Here is a 19710-nt window from a genome sequence, read left to right on the forward strand (position 1 = left end):
TTTTTACGGGGTTTTTTTTATTGTGTGTATATATATATATATATATATATATATATATATATATATTCTAATTCTGAGTTTTTATCTCACAAATCTGAGTTTGTGGCATTTCAACTTTTTTTTCCAGAAGTCCTTGAAACCTTTTTTTATTTTTATCCTGTGGCAAAAACAAGTTTCTATATAATATATCTCACATTTTTTCCAAAAGGAATCATACATTTTACTGAAGTCATATCATGACTTTGTTTGAGGAACAGACAAAAACGTAAGTCATTATTTATTGAAAACATTTTTGGAGGTTAGTCTTGTGAACGAGATCCAGCGCATAAACCTGATCTGAAAAATTATTTCACAGAAAATGACATCCACCTGAGTATTTAATGAGAGCATTTTTATTTCTGCATGAACTACTGCTTTAAATAGAAGACTTTTCACTTAAAGGAATTTTAAAATGAGTTTCACAAAGTCTGGAACTAAATCAGTCTAAATGTTAATGCACTTGAATAGATTTACTGGACTCATATGCATGCTCTACACATCATTTTGTTTGTGTTTGCTGATGTTTTATAGCTAGTTATTTTTTCATCATTTCATAATGATGGGTCTGTCCCATCCTGTGATGACCAGCAACAAATTATGGCTACATTGGTCCCTAATTGACACTTTTTTCTGTCAAATGCAAAGACATGCACTCAAGGCTAAGTGGTGCTCCAAATCAGCCTTGTTAAAACTGTTATCTTTATTAAGCTAGGTAGTGCTAGACAGGGGAAAAAACTGACTGACTCCACTTCAGTTAATAAAAAGCTTTTGTGGAAATAACACTTTTTTTTTCATGCAGTCTGAACTACGTTTATCGGACCGACATAAGGAGACCATAGTGCAGAGAACTTAATAGCTTGATACGTTGTTGTTTTTTCTTCTTCTTATCCTAAGTATTAAACTTCAAGTTTTTTTATTTATCTATCTACACCGTTTAGATATAAACATTTTGTATGTTGAATTATAAAACAAGTGAACTCTTTTATTTCACCCATTATATAATTCACTATGCAAAAATTTTAAGTCTAAACAGTGTAGGATTTATAGACTTGTATGAATTTCGTACAGCATGGGCACAAAAGAAGATATTTTAAAGAATGTTTTTTAGCCAAACAATTAATGGTAGCCTTTGACTTCAATAGTATGAAAAATAAAAATAAAAAAATAAAAACGTGTTGCTTTAAAATGTTCTGTATTTAGGAAACTGAATATTATAATGCCTTGGACCATTGTTATTTTTAGATTAAAACAGAAAAGGCAAAGGAAGAGAAAATACTGTGACAAATTGCAGCGTTCTGTAAAAAGAGGAGAGGAAGGAATCTTGGGATTGCGGGGGTCAGCATTGAGAACGTGACATGGGGACGGGGTGGTCTGCCTCCTCTTTGTTGAGTTCTGGCAAGCTTCTGTTGTTTATTGTTTCCGAACAGAAGGTTTACAGTGTGATTTATATAATGTGTAGGTGTCTAATGTGGAGGACAAAGCAGTGGTCTATTTATACCAGGTGGGTTCAGTTAACCATGCTTTACCCTACAATTGAATCAGAGGGACAGATGAGGACGTTGATCATTTGAGAACTGCAAAATTGAATTTCTTTCTCAAAAAATGTTGGAGTGTGTAGGAGGAGGGCTTTCAGAGATTGTGTGATGTTCATTACAGCTCTTTTGAGAAGGCTAAAACATAATAAATGAAAAAAGTTTCAGTACTTTTGTGATCGTAGACTAACCTAATTTAAGGCTTAGGAGGCCTTGCTGTCATGACAAACCTCTGGAACACTGTCTTCTGTTTGGTTACCGCATCTGGTTGTGGGTTACATGGTTTCCTTCCTTTTATTTTCAGAGAAGCCTACATAGTAGTGTATGTCATTTATGTAAATCATTTAAAGGAGAACAGTGCACGCCATGCAGGAGAGAAATTTATAACTAGATATAAATATTGTAGTTATAAAATAATTTTTGGTGATATTAAAATATCAAACAGTAATACACTTCTGACCTGTATGTATTGCATATACACAGATACAGGCTTTATTCTGATTTCAGGATAGATTTTGAATGTGCAGCTGCTTAGAGACAATGAGTTACAGTGCTGATACACACAACGTGAGAGAGGCTGGCATTCACACAGTTTGAATTGTAGACAGTAGCTGATGAGACGAGCATAAATTAGGACTGGTAGATGTGAACAGAGCGAGAGGCCGCAGAGAGAGGAAGTGCGACATCAGGGCGTGGTCAACCATCTAACCAACTCCCAAATTTTCTCTTTTACGACAGACCGGCAGATGCTACGATTTGTTTGACTCTGATTGGATGTGGGACGCAAGATCAAAATGAACATCAAGGTAAGTGGAATCAAACAGTTGATATTTAAGTATACGCTTATTTTGTAGTTTCAGAGCTTACTCGGATGCCACAAGGTAAGCAGAATACAGCGTCTGAGAAAGACAGAGATGTAGAGATAGAAAAGAAAATGATATGCTTAGCCACAGGCACACGTGATTCAAGCATGTGGGGTCACTGTGGACCAGCCTATTCGTTTATCTGATCCATCGATCATGTAAGACCCAGAGGACCATCTGTCTTTAGGAACAAGTAAACACACTCACTCACCTGCAGAAGAAAATGAAGCACACAGCCACAGTTCAATACATGCTTGCCCTCGCATAGATCAAAGTGGCTACTTCTAATGAAAAAGGTCTTGGAGGCCACAAAATAAAATAGAATAGGAACAAATAAATGTGCAATGTTAACAATAAATGTTTATTTATTCATTATTTTTAGGAAAGTTAGGAAAAGTAAAAAACAAACTGTATATATATATATATATATATATATATATATATATATATATATATATATATATATATATAATTATAATTATTGTTATTTATTTTTTTACTCATTTTTTGACAGCTTATAAAGTTGCATAGTTAATGCCCTGTTCTATAAAGTTATATTACTTTGAAAGCTATTGCCAGTATGAATATATTAATGGATAGCTCCGTCGAGACATTGAATTATGTTCATACCCCACTTTTACTCCATGAAGTTACATTTCTTTATGACTCAGGATCATCTCTGCGTTAAAAGGTGTTAAAAGGCACAGGAGTGATTGGCTTGATCTAACCTTTTAACAAATTGAATGTTCAGTGGTACCACGTGGCAGCAGTTCACGCTTTCAGGAAGTAGTGTGACGTAAGACTCACTTAAATTTTGAATAAGCACCGTTCATATTTGTTGTATAGGAGAAAGTGGAGATAATATTAACATAATTATTCATAATTATGCTCACTTATTCAGAAAATGTTTAGCCTAGAGCTTTGAAATGATGCATTAATCATCTTTGACATGTCAGTAGTCATTACTTGTGTTAATTCAATTTATAACTTAATTGAGTTCAATACAATTAATCTGTAAGTTAACAAAGCCTCCATGCTGAGCTGCGTTCTCCATATGCCGATTTCAGCAGAACATGCTTAGGGCCACGTCTCTGCTTGCTTAGAGGAAGCTGTTACAGACGGAAACATTGCACAATTTGTTGAAATATTGTTACTAAATCAGACAAGACAACATGAAACTGTTCAAACAGAGATGACTTTTTAAATTGATGTATGATTTAAAAGATTGGAAATGAAATTTTAACCCTAAACAATTAAATAATAATAATAAATGGTGGTTGTTACTGGTTTTCTGTTATCTTTTATGTTATAATGGTGAGAATGTATGCATTTAGTTATGTTACATTTACTCATCATAATACAGTATTTATACCATTTCTCTCTGTGGTTATTACTTATCAACAAGATGATAATAAAACAACTATTTCTGCATTTGAATGCAAATATGATTAGCTTTGACCCTGGGACATCTTACCCTTGAAGCATCTGACATAGGTTAGCTCATATTTTTCAAAGAAATTAATATTTTAAATTGGTTCCTCTCTTATCTGTCAAACATGAGTTTCTTAGTTAATATTGGCAAATTTCACTCTTCTTCTATACCTTTGACCTGTGGGGTACCCCAAGGCTCTACTCTAGCTCCAATGTCATTTTCTCTGGATATGCTTCCTCTCAGATCTATCTTTGAGAGTCATGGTTATGCAAGTTTTAATTACTTTATACTTAAGTTATTGTCATGCAGATGACATACAAATATATATTCCTTTGAAACATAAGAATGGATTTGACCTGGTGGCAGCCTGCATCTTGGACATGAAAGCATATTTTATTTAAAGTCTGAATGAGAGTAAAACAGAGATTGTGGAGTTTTCCCCTTTCTGATACACAAATAAATAAATCTGATACTGATAAATCTTGGTGTTCTGGCACCTTGTGCCAAACCGTATGTAAAAAATCAGGGTATGCTCTAAAGCTTGATACACAAGTCAACAAAAATTTGTGAAGTCAAGCTTCTACCAGTTGCGAACCTTGATAAAACTGAAGTCCTTTCTTTCTTTTACTAATTTTCAAAGAGTAATCCATGCTTTTATCACCATGAGGCTTGATTATTGTAACTCTCATTATTTGGGGATTATTCAATCTTCCATAAACTGAATTCATTTTGTTTAACATGCTGCTGCCAGCGTCTTGACGGGAGCTTGAAAGCGTGAGCATATTACTCCTGTCCTTTAGTCTTTACATTGTTTACATGTGCACTACACTCTTTAAATGGTTTAGTCCCCTCATACCTGTCTGATCTGTTGATAGGACACCAACCTGCAAGAGCTTTTAGGTCTGCCAATTGAAGGCTCTTAGTGGTTCCTAGAACCAGACTCAAGTCTAGGGGTGATCGAGTAGCCGCTCTGAGACTTTGGAATAGTCTACCTGTGGAAATCAGACCTGCTCCTACACAATCCATTTTTAAATCTAAGTTAAAATATTTGTATTTGATCTGACTTTTTATTAATGATTGGCAGTTGTCTTGCCTTGTGTCTTGGAGTTTTAACTGTGACCTTGTCTTTGTCTTGATTATGTTAATGCCCTTATATTGTACAGCACATTGGTCAACGGTAGTTGTGTTTAGTTGTGCTTTATAAATAAATTGAATTTTATTGAGCAAGGACATTAAATCGATCAAAAGTGACATTAAAGACATGCCTTTTTGCCAAATAAATAAATAAATCTATTTCAAATAAATGTTTTGAAAAAATTTTATCCATCAAAGAAAGTTTTATTTATCAGTGAGTCAGTGACAATTAATGATAATCAGAAATGTTTCTTCAGATCAGCATATTAGAATGATTTCTGAAAGATCATGTAACACTGAAGAAGACTAGAGGAATGACTGCTGAAAATTCAGCTTTGCATCACAGAAGTGAATTACATTTTAAAATACATTCAAAAAGAAGACCCCAAAAAGAAATATTATTATTTTCAGTTATAATAATATTTAAGGGGAAGTCGTGGTCTAGTGCTTACAGAATTTGACTCCTAACCCTAGGGTTGTGGGTTTGAGTCTCGCGTCGGCAATACCACAACTTAGGTGCCCTTGAGCAAGGCACTGAACCCCCAACTGCTCCACAGCATAAATGGCTGCCCACTTCTCCGGGTGTGTGTTCACGGTTTGTGTGTGTTCACTGCTGTTTTTGTGCACTTTGGATGGGTTAAATGCAGAGCACGAATTCTGAGTATGGGTCACCATACTTGGCTGTATGTCACGTCACTAATATTTCACAGTTTTGCAGTTTTAATTGTATATATGGTAAAATGGAGCCTTGGTGAGTATATAAGAGACTTTAGAAACAATTTATTAAAAAAAAAAATCTTACCGACCCCAAAAGCTGTGTATTTTTCCATTATGGAAAAACGATGCTTATTTTTATAGTACATGGTTTATTTTTACACCTTCGATGATATATGCCTGTCATGTAGAAACTCTGACATTGGAAAAAAAAGTAATTTATCTTTTTTTTTTCTCATGTGATAGATGTTTTCTGTGCAATGTTGCCCAGATAAAGGGGTTGACACAGTTTACCCAGTGACACATCTTACCCCACGCTCGCTGACACACTAAGACTCTGCTGTCATTGGTGCACATTTAAAGCCGTGAGTTTTGGCCCAGTCTGCGACAGTCTGTTCTTTCACACCTACAGATCTACGGTATTTTTGGTGCTGCAGTTGTTTGATTATACTAATGGAGAGCTTGGTGACTGTAATGCCGGCCTGTCATCTGATGTGTCATAATCCACTGTTTGTGTTGTGTGCTTGCTCATGTCACTGTTGCTAAGTAACCCCTCCCCTCAAAAACACTGGCAGCCTTCTATTGTTGGGCTTTTATGGATCAAAAGGCACAAAACAACCACATCTCAGAATTGATTGGCTAATAATAACATTGGGAGATGACAAGACCTCTCATCTCAAATGCTCTCATTACATGGGCAGAATTGTCACGGCAGCACGAGAAAACCGTAAAACACTGTAACACAAGCAGGGCTTCTAAATGAAATCAACATGAAATCAAAAAATAACTTACTTTCAGTATTTTGCCATTCAAAAGTTTGGGGTTTTGTAAGATATGCTCACCAAGGCTGTGTTTATTTGATGAAACATACAGTGAAAACTGTATAACATATATTTTTTCTATTTAAATATATTTTCAGATGTAATTCATTCCTGTGATGCAATGCAGATTTTTTAGCATCATTACTCAAATCTTCAGTGTCATACAATCCTTCAGAAATCATTCTAATATGCCGATTTGCTTCTCAAGAAACATTATCAAAGCTGAAAACGTGTGCTGAATAAAATTTTTATGAAATAATTATATTCTTAGGATTCTTTGATGAACAGAAAGTTAAAAAGAACAACATTTACTTATTTATTGTAAAAATGCAAAAGTATTTTCTCACACATTTATTCATTTTATGGTGTCCTTGTGATCAATAAAAGTATTAATTTTCCTTCAAAAAGACCTCAAAAAGGCTTTTTTTACTACCCAGTCAATTCCAAATAGATCATTTTTTTCTCAAATATTAAAAATGTTACATTATGGAAGTAGAGAGGGTTCATCTTTGTTTTAAAGTTGCAAAAGAACAAAAGAGAATATAATTAAAAAAAAACAGTGCTTTGTGGGAAGATTTACAAAAAAAGGGTAATTTTGCACAGCCACCTTTTTCCACAGTCATGGAGACGTGCGTTTGTCTGTTGGTGATTGTGGGTGTTTTCTCTTTTTCAGATCGTGATGCGAGGGTCCGCCTTTCTTCTGTTACTCATCTTCAGAAGTGAGTTATCATGATTCTTCCTCCTCTCTTTTTTTCTTTCACACGCACGCACACACACACATTTAAACGTCTTTTATTATGTTACACGTATACATCATAAACATTTGTCAGCCTAATCTGATAAAGCCTATTTTTAATAAAATCCTACATTACCCAAAACCACGAATGACCAGCGGGTCTAATATGTGGGATTTTTCAGATGAATACTTCCAATAAAAGATTGATTATAGCCGTTGTGCAATAATCACAGTGTTTGCCAGTAGAATTGCTCAGTCTCATGTGGCCATTCATCTTGTGAAGGGATTCATTGGAAAAACTGTGCGTAGCCGGAAAATGCATACAAAAATGCTGCGACCAATCTTTGCTAGACCACAATTAGTCCTTGTTCTGTGGCAGGGTCTATGAGAGGCCTGCCTTCATTACAAACCGCTGCACTCTACATCACCACACTGTTATTATGCCAGCCTCAGAATACATTTGCATTAATCTGCTACTTGTGGTGTGTAATCTTGAACTCTGAAGCTGGCCAGGATCATTGTGCTCAGTGTGTTCTTCAAACACTCATAAGTCATAATGGTGTCAGAAGGAGATTGTTGCTTATGCTTAATAAAAAAAATCAGATGCTCTTGTTGAAGTCTTATATATTTCTCTCTGCGTCCTTAACGAAATGATCAGATTTGTATTCTATCTCTCGTTCTGTACTTTTATTAGTAATTTTTTCTGATTTGAGGATGAATGCTAAATTGTATTAGATATTAGTCGAAATGTATTTTTAAAAAGTGTTTCTTGTCATCTTTATTAAGTTACTTTATCCGTTTATTATTGTATTATAATAATAAAATAATATATTTATAATAAATTATAAATGTATATATTTATAATAAATTAAAATGTTTTAATGTTTGACAATCTAAAGTGAATAATATAATATAAACAAAGCATGTTTTTTAGCTTTATTTTTTATTATTATTAGATAGTTATTAATTATATTTTTAGATTATTAGATTATCTTTTTATATGGTACCCATATTTATAAAATATTTATATGGGATTAGATTAGATTATATTAGATTAGATTAGATTAGATTAGATTAGATTAGATTAGATTGATCAAAATAAAAACATATTTTCTTCTTTTTAAATTTGATCTAAAAATATAATATAACATAAAAAGAGTAAGTGGCATATATGTCTTGCTACTTTATTATCTTTATCTTTTTATATGGTGTCTATATTTATGTTCATATAAGCTGTATTATAGTATACGAATAAAAACAAAATAATATTTGATTAATTTTCAAGTAAAGCTATTTAGAATAGAATAGAATAGAATAGAATAGAATAGAAAAAGAAGCATATCTTATAGTAGCATATCTCTCTGACCAGCTACATACAGTACATGTATTCATAATTTAAAAAATATTTTGTTTGGCATCTTCTTCATTTTTTTTTTGTCCATATTTCTTTCTGTAACTTTTGAAATCAATCAGTTTTGGGCCTTAAATTATAAGTCAGTGCAATAGATTTCTATCCACCCATTTTAAGCGGGTGTTTGCTTATGCCATTTTCTGGTAATTGTCTTTTTATATACTATAAATAATAATGTAAGATACTCATCAGCATTCCAAATATATATTATTTTATTTTTTGAAAAATGGCCAAGCTACATTGTTGAAAATTCCCCTGGGAAATCAATATCCCACGATCTTGAACTGTATCCCAGAAAACATATTTTCCGGCAACTCCAAAATATACGAGATATGATCAGCATCCAGATGACCTCACATATATAGTTGCCTACTCTTTATTACCAAAAGAGAATCGCAAAATTTCTCCACCCAAACTATTTCCATCTTCATGAAAGTTTTACTCACTAAAGCCAAAATGTGTCTGTGTTTCTGTATATAAAGGTTATGCAGCTGAGAACGTGACACAAACAGAGACCCCGACACCACTGGGAAGCTCTACATCTACGTTTTATAGCTCTAAACCCACAAATGTGGGTCAGGGTAGGATTTTTATTTCATTTTTTACATATTTATTTCCCACCAGAACCACACACATTTCAGAATTCCCTGTAATGTTTTATATAATAATCAGTTTCAGTTTTATATGTTTATTCTATACTTGTTTCCAATTTATTTACGGCTTTGAATCTAAGTGTTTCCATTACAGCTAAACTGAGTTACAGATCCAGTACAAAATGTCTTCGTTCTCCATTTACCTTGATAACATACTATGTAAAGTTTGATCTGTCTTGATCTGATTGATTTTTGGTGGCATAATAAAACCAGCGATATTTGTTTTGGCTTATATCTCAAATACAATTCAATCAGGAAAGTGTTCGCCTCATTCCTCCAGGTAACCCGAATGCGACAGGGGTGACAACGAGCACAGATTCAGAGCAGTTTAACCTCACCGTGACTGCGGCAATCACTGACAGCTCTACAGACTCCCCGGTGACCTCCGCTGTGACCTTTGAAAGGACGCCCCCTGCACAGCGTAAGCTTTGATTCTGACTCAAATACAAGTTTGGTTTCAGTGGAAGGACTTTCAGTGTGGGATTGTGGGATTGGGAAAGGGTTACAGAGCCGAGGATTGCATGAATAGCCGAGAGGCTTCCTCTTTACTCATGCAATTCATATCAAGGGCACACATAACTTAGAAACTAATTAGCAGGTAATTAGAAAAATGTTCAGTGCTCTTTCAATGCTGAGAGGCTTAAAGATAATGCGGCGTTTCCACAGGATTGAGGAGCACTGTCGCGGTGAGCTGATATGCTTTATGAAGAATCAACCAGCCATATATCCTGAGAGAGCAGCGGCATTGAAATATGCAAAAATTGAATTTGAAAAACAAGGCTGGACAGAGAATGAGTGCTGCTGGAATTTAATTAGAAGCAATTACGGACAAATCCATAGGACTGCGATAAGAGGAAGCGTCTGCTTTTCACACCGAAAGTCTTTTGCTGTCAACCTACATTATGGACAAAAATGGGATTCAAAAGCTCACTTCTATTCATAATTCTGCGCATTTGGGGAAAGAATGTACATGCTAGATAAGGTTTCTCTCCTTGTATTTTTCCTTGACCTCACTTTCCTCTCATTTCCTCTTTGCAGCGGCCCATAACACCAGCACCTCCAAAGCTGTGGTGTGGGGTAAAACATCTTCGTCATCTTCTTACTTAAATGTATTCTTGAGCCTTTTCACTTATAATATATTGTAGGTGTAACTTTCCAATTGTATCTGTCAATTAAATATTTGTCAACGACACGTATTTTCAGAAAGAGTTTTAGAAAAAAATATCATCTAAAATTACACAACATATAAATATATATTTTTTTAAAAGTCATAGCAGTTAAAATGTAGAAGTTTAATAAAAACTCTTTTTTTTCTAAGGAATAGCAAAAATTTAATGTTAACTTTATAGAGATTTATTTATTATATAATTTATAGAATTGTATAAATGAAGTGTACACATAAAAAAATTAATATTCTAATTTGTAAAATATTATAAGTAATAATAGTATTTAAGATATGTCAAATAATTATTGATTAATATAACTATTGATTAATATATATATAATTATATTTAAAATATTTCATATTTTATATACAGATATCAGTCCTTAATAATCACTACAAATGTTTTTTTTATGTACACTTTAATCTAATTTGAATAAACATTTGGTATCAGTAAGATTTAGAAATTATGAAAGTTGTCTCATATGCTCAAAAATACAGTAAAAACACAAATATTGTGAGATAATATTACAATTTAAAATAACTGTTTTATGTGAAACATTTTTAAGCTTTGTTGATGTATATAAAGTTCAAAATAACTCATTTATTTGAACTAGAATATATATTTATTTTATTTTATTCACAATTTAATTAATTTAGTATTCCACTAAAATAATTTATATATATATATATATATATATATATATATATATATATATATATATATATATATATATATATATATATATATATATATATATATATATATATATATATATATATATAATAAAGACATATTTTTATCATAATTTTTTGGATAGGATATAATTTTTTCAGTCTATCATACATAATGAAATATGAAAAACCCATAAAATGTATTTTTACTCATCAAGTCATTTGCATAAACAGCATCTCATTGACACAATTCTGATTAACTCAGAGAAAATTAGTGTTGGGGGTCACTTAAGGTGAACAGGTGAAAGATCGTTTCATCCCATTAGACCCATTAGACACCATGAACATGCATACACCCACACATATACTACTGGCTTATTTAGCATATTATGAAAATGATAAAGTCCATTACATTTTATAGGCACATAGACTGTTTTCAGGTCTTGTTTATGATGTCAAAACCTCTCTAAACTGTGCAATTTCCTCAATAGATAAGGAATGGGACAAGCCGTTTCATTACAGTAAGTATCTGTTTAATCATTCAGTAATTAATGGTGCTTGCTAATGCAGACATCACAATTACTACTAGAACAATCCCCTAACCCAGAGTATTGAATGTCGGCCTGTAACTCGTGGCGTAGCATTTGTTCTACAGACATGGATGATACTTTAAATCATGTGACTGGACTTATGATTCTTACCTAATGGATAAAGCATGCAACAGACAAAACATCACGGTAATTAGCAGTGTTATTTTAGTAGTAATATATCATTATAGTATGTCATATTTGGAAGTAGTTTTTATTTTTATATTTTCAATTTTCATTTTAATAACTTAAGGTTTACCAATTTATGTTCTTTCGTTCTTTTTAAAAATTTTCTATTTAGCTTCATTTTTATTTCATATTTAGTTATTTTTGTACTTCAGCTTAAACATTTATTAAAGAAATAGTTCAGCCCAAAATAAAAACTGTTCTTTGAAATAGGACCTGCCACAAGATGGCGCACTATCAAAACAATAACAATCGCGTGGTTTGATGATGCTAAGAAGGAGCGTGGAATGATGGGATTTGTTGTCTTCTACCCAACTGCTGATGGCCATCAATAAATAAAAGATAAATCATGGATTTAATGCAAATTTAACGATTTGCGCGAGTAGATTACATACAAAGTCAATGCAAAGACGCGATCAGACTATGGATCAAACGCGTCCTTGTGCGGGTCTAGAGATGCGATGCCCCGCGTTTGGCGTGTATGCCCCATAATACTAATCTTGATCGTTATGATAGCATACGTTTTCTGTAAAGATACGAATCAAAACAACTCACCTGTCGAGTAAAACAAAAGCGAGATCAGCATCTCTTTCTAGTTGAAGTTTGTCGAGAAGCTACTTCCGCATTTGTCCACGACACTGTTGTCATGTAGTTTCTACATCAGTAAAGGCGGTAACAAAGGGCAACTAACGTCATCGACAGGTGACTGCACTGTCCCGTGTCACTGTTTAGAATGGGAATTTTATCATGATTTACAAGTAGTTGAAAACATTAGAGATATTTTTAGTAATCAGCTGGACAAAATATATAACACTAGCCTAGTGGTTTTTGGATATTTTACTACTAAATATCTTACAAATTGTCCCTTTAATAGACCACATATTTAAGGATCATGTGGAACTCGTTACCAACTAATCAAGAAATGTGGCAGTTTTATTTTTAATGTCACATATGTGCTGCTCAGGTGTTAATTGTCTGCTGGTTTTTCTGGTACGAGCCGCTGACAGTGCGTTCTAACAAAGACTGGAGGAACTCAATCTCCCCTTCAGTGGAAAGTATTGTGTTTATAAGAAGCACAGAGGAGCCGAGCAGGGAGCACTATTACTGTCTCAAGAGCTGTAGTTGAAAGCTTATGACCTGGCGACAGCCGCTGCTTCAATCACTTCCTATTGTTAGGGCAGCTACAGGGCATCTGATGTTCAGGAAATAGCCTCATTAGCAGTGACCCGTAGATGCTTCTGTTCTGCATCCATTCCCCAGGAACTACGTTTATAAGTGCCTGAATGTATTTCAGGGTCATCAGTTAAGGGTGTTTTATGCTGGCTCTGTGTTATTTCAAAGCCTGTGTGTGTGCAAGGTTTTGCCTGCTTTGTGGGTACCGAATGTTCCCACACGGATAGTAAAACAAGGAATCAGCTGCCAGCCATAAGGAAAAACACTTAATAAACATAATAAATTTGAATGTAGGATGTAAACACAGATGATAGATTTTACTGCAATACAATTACAAAAATTATGACAGCAAATGACAGCAAATGATTTCTAATATTTCTATGCTGTGTGGGATAAAAGATTTGTTTATAAAGCAACATTTTGAGAAACACTTTAAAGTTTGTTGTGACATCCTCACATAAACATGAAATATAAAATGACTTTATGTAAGTTTTCAGACTGTTTAACTGGATTGTTCTGTGTGTGTGTGTCTGCATCTTGATTAGCGGACAGCATGACTGGGTTTTTTTTTTTTTTTTTTTTCTTCAGATTACTCCTCTATACGTAATGCAGGGCTAATCATCGCTGCGGTTCTCTTTGTGATTGGAATCATGGTGCTTGGTTGTAAGTAAACCCAACTTCAAGTCTCAGTCCTGATTGCTTTTATAAACCATTGCGTTTCAAATCCCCAAACCTCTCTCCTCTCTTTTTTTCATTCTTCCTCCATCTGAAAGGTGGCAAAGTGAAACGAATACCACGGTGTCGTATTGGCAAAGGAAGGTGAGCAAAAACTCTCTAGTGTGTGTGTGTGTGTGTGTGTGTGTGTGTGTGTGTGTGTGTGTGTGTGTGTGTGTGTGTGTGTGTGTGTGTGTGTGTGTGTTTGTGTGTGTGTGTGTGTGTGTGTGTGTGTTTGTGTGTGTGTGTGTGTGTGTGTGTGTGTGCGTGCGTGCGTGTGTGTGTGTGTTTGTGTGTGAGGCTGTGAAGTTATTTTCAATGGCATACCTATGGTGTATGAGGAGTGAACTGGAAATAGAACAAGTAGCCATTTTTAATATTTTTCTTTATTCAGTATTTGATTGGACTGACCAAAGACCTATTTAAATGCTTTTGGATTGCCTAGATATATTTCTATATGAAGTATATACAGTATATGGATAAATAACATTATATTATGAATAATATGCTAAAGTAGTTGGTGGCTCTATTAATACTTTTTATGTGTGTGAAGATGTCACAGATTTCGGCACTGGAAATTGGGTTTATTAACGGATACAATAATCCATGCTGTAAACTCTAATAAATTGCTCGTTTAGGCAAATGTAGTAGTTAATTTGAGAACATATGCATGCTGCATATAGTATACATGCTATATACTTAGTTTAAAAGTCTGCAAGTATGCTCAATTCGTACATAGCTATTATGTGCATTTTGAATCATCCAGTGATTGGGTGCATAATAACGTTTGGCCTCTTTTGTACATTTCTGATGTGTCTTTATAATCATTATGGACTTCATTGTGTTAAGACGCCATTAGGGCTTTTATATAGATTGTTCTAAAACATATGATTTCAATCTTGCCACATATGATGAATGCGAAGAGTTTAACTGTAATGTGCTTATTATACACCTGTCTGTGCCATTTGAATGGAACATTTAAAAATAAAAATACACAGACATTGCATGGGCAGAATGTCAACCGAATTGACTTGTGCAAGAGAGACAACAAAACAGTATATAATTTAAGTAATATAAGAGAAGAATAATGACACACTTCTCTATGAAAAGAGCTTTTTCAAATGGTCTCGGCTATTAAGGCAAAAAGGCATAATTTTCTTTCTCTACAAAATTGTAACAAGCAGTAACGCTTTACTTGGAGAGAAAGCAGTTGTTGACTTGACTGTACCTCTCACAGAGCTGCTCTGAAAAATCCACCGGAGGCTTTAACAGACACTATACTATATTTATACTATATTTAATGGACTATTTAATGCCCTGTGGGCTGTAAAGTGGCCTTATATGACTTTGGAATGAAGGTTAAACTTAGTAAGTAAGCAGTCATTTAAACAGGCAAAAAACAAATACAATGAATTAATCAACTTTCAGTTGACTTTTTTAAAGGAAAAGGAAAATTTGTTAAAACATTTACTCACCCTTTAGGCCATCTGAGATGTATCTGTAAATGAGTACCTTTCTTCATCAGAACAGATTTGGATCAATTTAACATCACTTCCTCACCAATGGATCATCTTGCAGTGAATGGGTGCCATCAGAATGAGAGTCCTTACATTTGAACATCGCAGTAATACACACAAATCCAATTTGTTAAAATATCATGTGAAGTTAAAAAGCTGAATGTCTGTAAGAAACAAATCCATCATTAAGGTGTTTTAACTTTAAATGGTCACGAAATCCATAATAACACTTCCTCCAGCACAAAAGTCCATCACCTGTTGTCCTCTCACATCAAAATCTACCAACATATTTGTTTAGAATTGTTTTGGACTGGTTTTAAATGGTGTTTAATCTGTGCATATTTCTCTCCTGATGATCAGATGACTTTTTCAATAGAGAAAGCAATATTATTGATAAAAAATGTGAATTGTAGCAGGAAGCAATGGTTTGAAGTTAAAAATGTCTTGATGGATTTTTTAAAACAAAAAAACAGGCAGTTTGTTACTTAAGAAATTAACTGATGGACTGGAGTCATGTGGATTACTTGTGGATTATTATGATGTTTTTAACAGCCGTTTGAACTTTTGTTCTGAAGGCACCCATTCATTTGCATTACATTTACATTTATGCATTTGGCAGAAGCTTTTATCCAAAGCAACTTACAGTGCAGACAAATTTGACAAATAATTAGTTTTCTTCTTGGTCACACTGCATTCCTGCTCAATTTAAAGTGATACTCCACCCCAAAATGAAAATGTTGTCATTAATCACTTACCCCCATGTCGTTCCAAACCTGTAAAAGCTTTGTTCATCTTCAGAACACAATTTAAGATGTTTTTGGATGAAAACCAGGTGGCTTGTCAGGTCCAGAAAAGTATGAAAAGCATTGCCATCAGTGGTTCAACCGTAACATTATGAAGCAACAAGAATACTTTTTGTAAGCAAAGAAAGCAAAAATTATGATTTTGTTCAGTAATTCCTTTGTCGACAGTCTCATTTGTGTTTCTCCATATCACTGTATGCTGCTTATGCACACCCTTGTGGCGTGGCTGATACAGAAGAGCATAAGCAATAGGGATGGCCGATACCACATATTTTGTTTTCGATATGATACCGATACTTTTGGCCAGTATCATCGATATCAATTCTAAACTGAACTTTTAGATTATTAAATGTATTTAATTATTAGGAGTACAATGGGTAATAATACCAACTTAACTTTATATTTGAAATGCATTTTAACATTCAATATGCCGTAATTGCAACCTATTAGGTTATATTTTTGTTTACACATGGTTAAAATTTGTTCACTGTAGTGGTAACCAAGGAAATCTACAAATACTATAGTTCAAATATGTTCACTTTACCATGGTTCATTGTCATAAGGGACTGCCAGTAATGAGCTGTTGCATGCATAAAATGCAACCTTTTTATTCGGAGAGTGTATGATTTATATTAACAATACAGAATAGAACATAAGCAATATGAACTTTTAACATTCAAATTTAAATAAATGTACTGCACAAACTACGGTACAATTTCAATAGGTTTATTGTGAAATAACTCAAACATATAGCCTGTTTTTTTCTGCATTGTTCTGGGCTGCCTTTTCCAAAAACATAAATGCTTTCTTATTATAGGCTACTCTTGGGAAACGCAGATCTATTTAAATGCACTTTCAGAAGTGAGTGAACGCTCCCTGTAATTGATTGATTCTGCCTTGCAACATTTGCATGTGTTCAGATGAGCAGGAAAATCCCCTCCACACAATATTTGCTAACATAAGTTATTCGTCCAATTTAAGGCATATTGTAGGCATTGTTTTTTGTTCAATAAACAAAATCACTGGTAAATAAAAACACCTTAGTATCAATATTTTTTATATGAGTATCGATACTTTCGATACTTGCATCAGTATCGATATATCGATACTTCAGGATCGATTCACCCATCCATAATAAGCAGCATACAGTGATATGGAGAGACACAGAAGGAGACTGTTGACAAAGAAAAAGTTAAAGTTGATATTTTTTTATCTGTTTTTCGCACAAAAACTGTTCCCGTCGCTTCATATAACCCAGATTGCACATCTGATGGCAGATGGAGTATTCTGATGACGACTTTCATATGTATTATGGACCTTGACAATGTTTATTTACTTGGCAGTCAATGGGGCAGTCAGAAGGGTCCCGGTTTTCATCTAAAATATCTTAAATTGTGTTCCGAGGACGAAAGAAGCTTTTACAGGTTCAGAACGGCATGGGGGTAAGTGATTAATGACAAAATTTTCATTTTGGGGTGGAATATATCTTTAATAAAGTTAAGCTCTGGAAATGTTGACAAACTAGTTCAGTGTCAAAATGGCCTCCAGGTCAACTGATTTTCTTTAAAGTTTTTTTGTTTGTTTGTTTTTGCTTGAGAAAACTGAGAAAGTGTATTTCTCTCTCTCCAATCTCTTACTAACCATTTTTTTTTCTGTGTATGTAGTTCATATGAGGTGACCAGAAGTTAACACTCGACAATAAACAGAAGTACAGCAGGAGAACACAAAAGGAGCCAGTCAGACCTGTTTCCACAGAGGTTACAGACTTGCATTTCCCCCTTGTGAAAACAACATCATAAGGACAAGATGGAGATGTTGTGTGTGTGAGTGTGTTCATTATTTCAAACTGATCTCTGGGTTTGTCACACAGAGGCGCCGGGGAATAAGATGTGTGATATTGTGCGGCACTAAACGCCAGCGGTAACACAACGCCTGGGACTTCGGCAGATCCCAGCGTAATCACGCGTCTCAGACACAAAATCCTTTCATCCCTCTGCTCTCCTGCACCAAACTGCTCGGTTTAAGTGTCAAACTTTGTACAACGTAAAGCTGTACTTGTGTTTTATTGTCATTATTACTTCAATTCTGTGCATCCTCAGATGTGTCAATCTTTTGGAAACGGAAAAAAAGCGTTATGTGGCTCACAAGCGCCCTCAAGAGGCCATCAGACACATTTATTATGAGTTCTCCCAAGAGGAGAGAATAAAAACAGTTTGGCTCAGTCTGTTTAGAGATTCATGTATCTGAATTCACCATCTACATCATGTCCTTGTAAAAAAAAATTTAATAAAAAAAAAAAAAAATCTTTATCAGTGTATAAGACTTGAGTTTAATATAAGTGATGTTTCACATTTCTTATCTTGCATAAGCTTAGATGGCAGTGGCAAATGAGTATATGCTGATGTCAGGGGGAAAATGAAAATATCAAGACCATCTCACTGTGACATTACCAGTATCATTAGCATATCTCTTCACTGGAAAATTGCGCAAGGTGTTTATGAAATATTCTATAATTCACCCAAAAACCAAATTTGGTCATTAAAAAGCTGATTTTTTGTTGTTGTTATTTTCCATAGTGCATAAAAGAAGATCTGTAGATGCTCGTTTATGAACACAGAACTGAATGGTTGTTAACTAAAGCAAGCAAGCAAATAAACAAACAAAGTTATTTCAAATAAAGTTGAAATAAAAGAAAATCTAAATATTAGATGAAAAATGTAAGCTTAAAAAACTTCAATTAAAATTAGAAATGATGTTTCTTTGGCAAATAATTTAAATAAAACTAGTAAAAGTACTAAAACTAAATATGAAATAATAATGAATAGAAATATTTATAAAAAGTAATGAAATTACTAAAATGTAAACTAAAATAAAAAAGTGAAAACTGAAAATCTAAAAATAAAATGAATTTACTCAGTGTAATAATTATGAATTATTACAATTATTGTTATTTAAATGTATTATTACTTGTGTTTAAAAATGTTTCAAGGAAATAGTTTCTTTCACAGTAGCACCGTGCTAATGGAGTCTATTCACGCAAAGAGCAGCTGATGATGATGAGCAAATGTTTCATATTAGAATAAACTAACAAACTGTAGTCCTGGTGTAAAATATGCATTTAGTCATTTTTGTGATCTCTATACCAATTCCCACCCGAATCAAATACATACAGTTTGCAGTATAATACTAGCACAGCTGTTGAGATCAATAATATTTATTTAAAATAGGTTTCATACAACAAATAGATGACAGGTTGCCTTATAAAATATATACAGCAACAGGCATTAACCTATAAAACTTCAGTAGAAATCACACAAATCTGACAAATAGACTGCTACTGCATGATTTAATGATTTATTACGCTGCTTTATCCAGTGACATTGTGCTACAAAAGTATTACAAGAAAAACACTACTGATAACATTTATAAAAGTAAAATATAAATGGATAATCTCGTTCATACCTCATAAACCTTTAATAAAACTCTTTTAAGTATACATTTTTGCTGACAGAATACCTTACATAACATAAAAGAAAATAAGCGCTGATGTCAGAAACA

General features: G+C 33.7%; 1 protein-coding gene across 1 annotated transcript; it reads left to right on the forward strand.

The window, feature by feature from the left end:
• Positions 1-2038: 2038 nt before the first annotated feature.
• On the forward strand, positions 2039-17841 carry LOC132107788 (FXYD domain-containing ion transport regulator 5-like). The gene is made up of 9 exons (XM_059513996.1): positions 2039-2377; positions 7209-7254; positions 9165-9263; positions 9616-9756; positions 10374-10412; positions 11664-11693; positions 13707-13781; positions 13892-13937; positions 17817-17841. Exons 1-9 carry the CDS (start codon positions 2366-2368, stop codon positions 17839-17841), a joined length of 513 nt encoding a protein of 170 aa, XP_059369979.1. The 5' UTR covers positions 2039-2365.
• The last annotated feature ends 1869 nt before the right edge of the window (positions 17842-19710 follow it).

Source organism: Carassius carassius, chromosome 28, assembly GCF_963082965.1.
Source record: "Carassius carassius chromosome 28, fCarCar2.1, whole genome shotgun sequence".
NCBI classification, from domain to species: domain Eukaryota; kingdom Metazoa; phylum Chordata; class Actinopteri; order Cypriniformes; family Cyprinidae; genus Carassius; species Carassius carassius.

Excerpts from the sequence above, each read along its gene's own strand:
- LOC132107788 (XM_059513996.1), top strand. Across the intron at positions 13,782-13,891 it reads TGGAATCATGGTGCTTGGTT|GTGGCAAAGTGAAACGAATA; the intron begins GTAAGTAAACCC and ends TCCATCTGAAAG. Across the intron at positions 13,938-17,816 it reads TGTCGTATTGGCAAAGGAAG|TTCATATGAGGTGACCAGAA; the intron begins GTGAGCAAAAAC and ends CTGTGTATGTAG.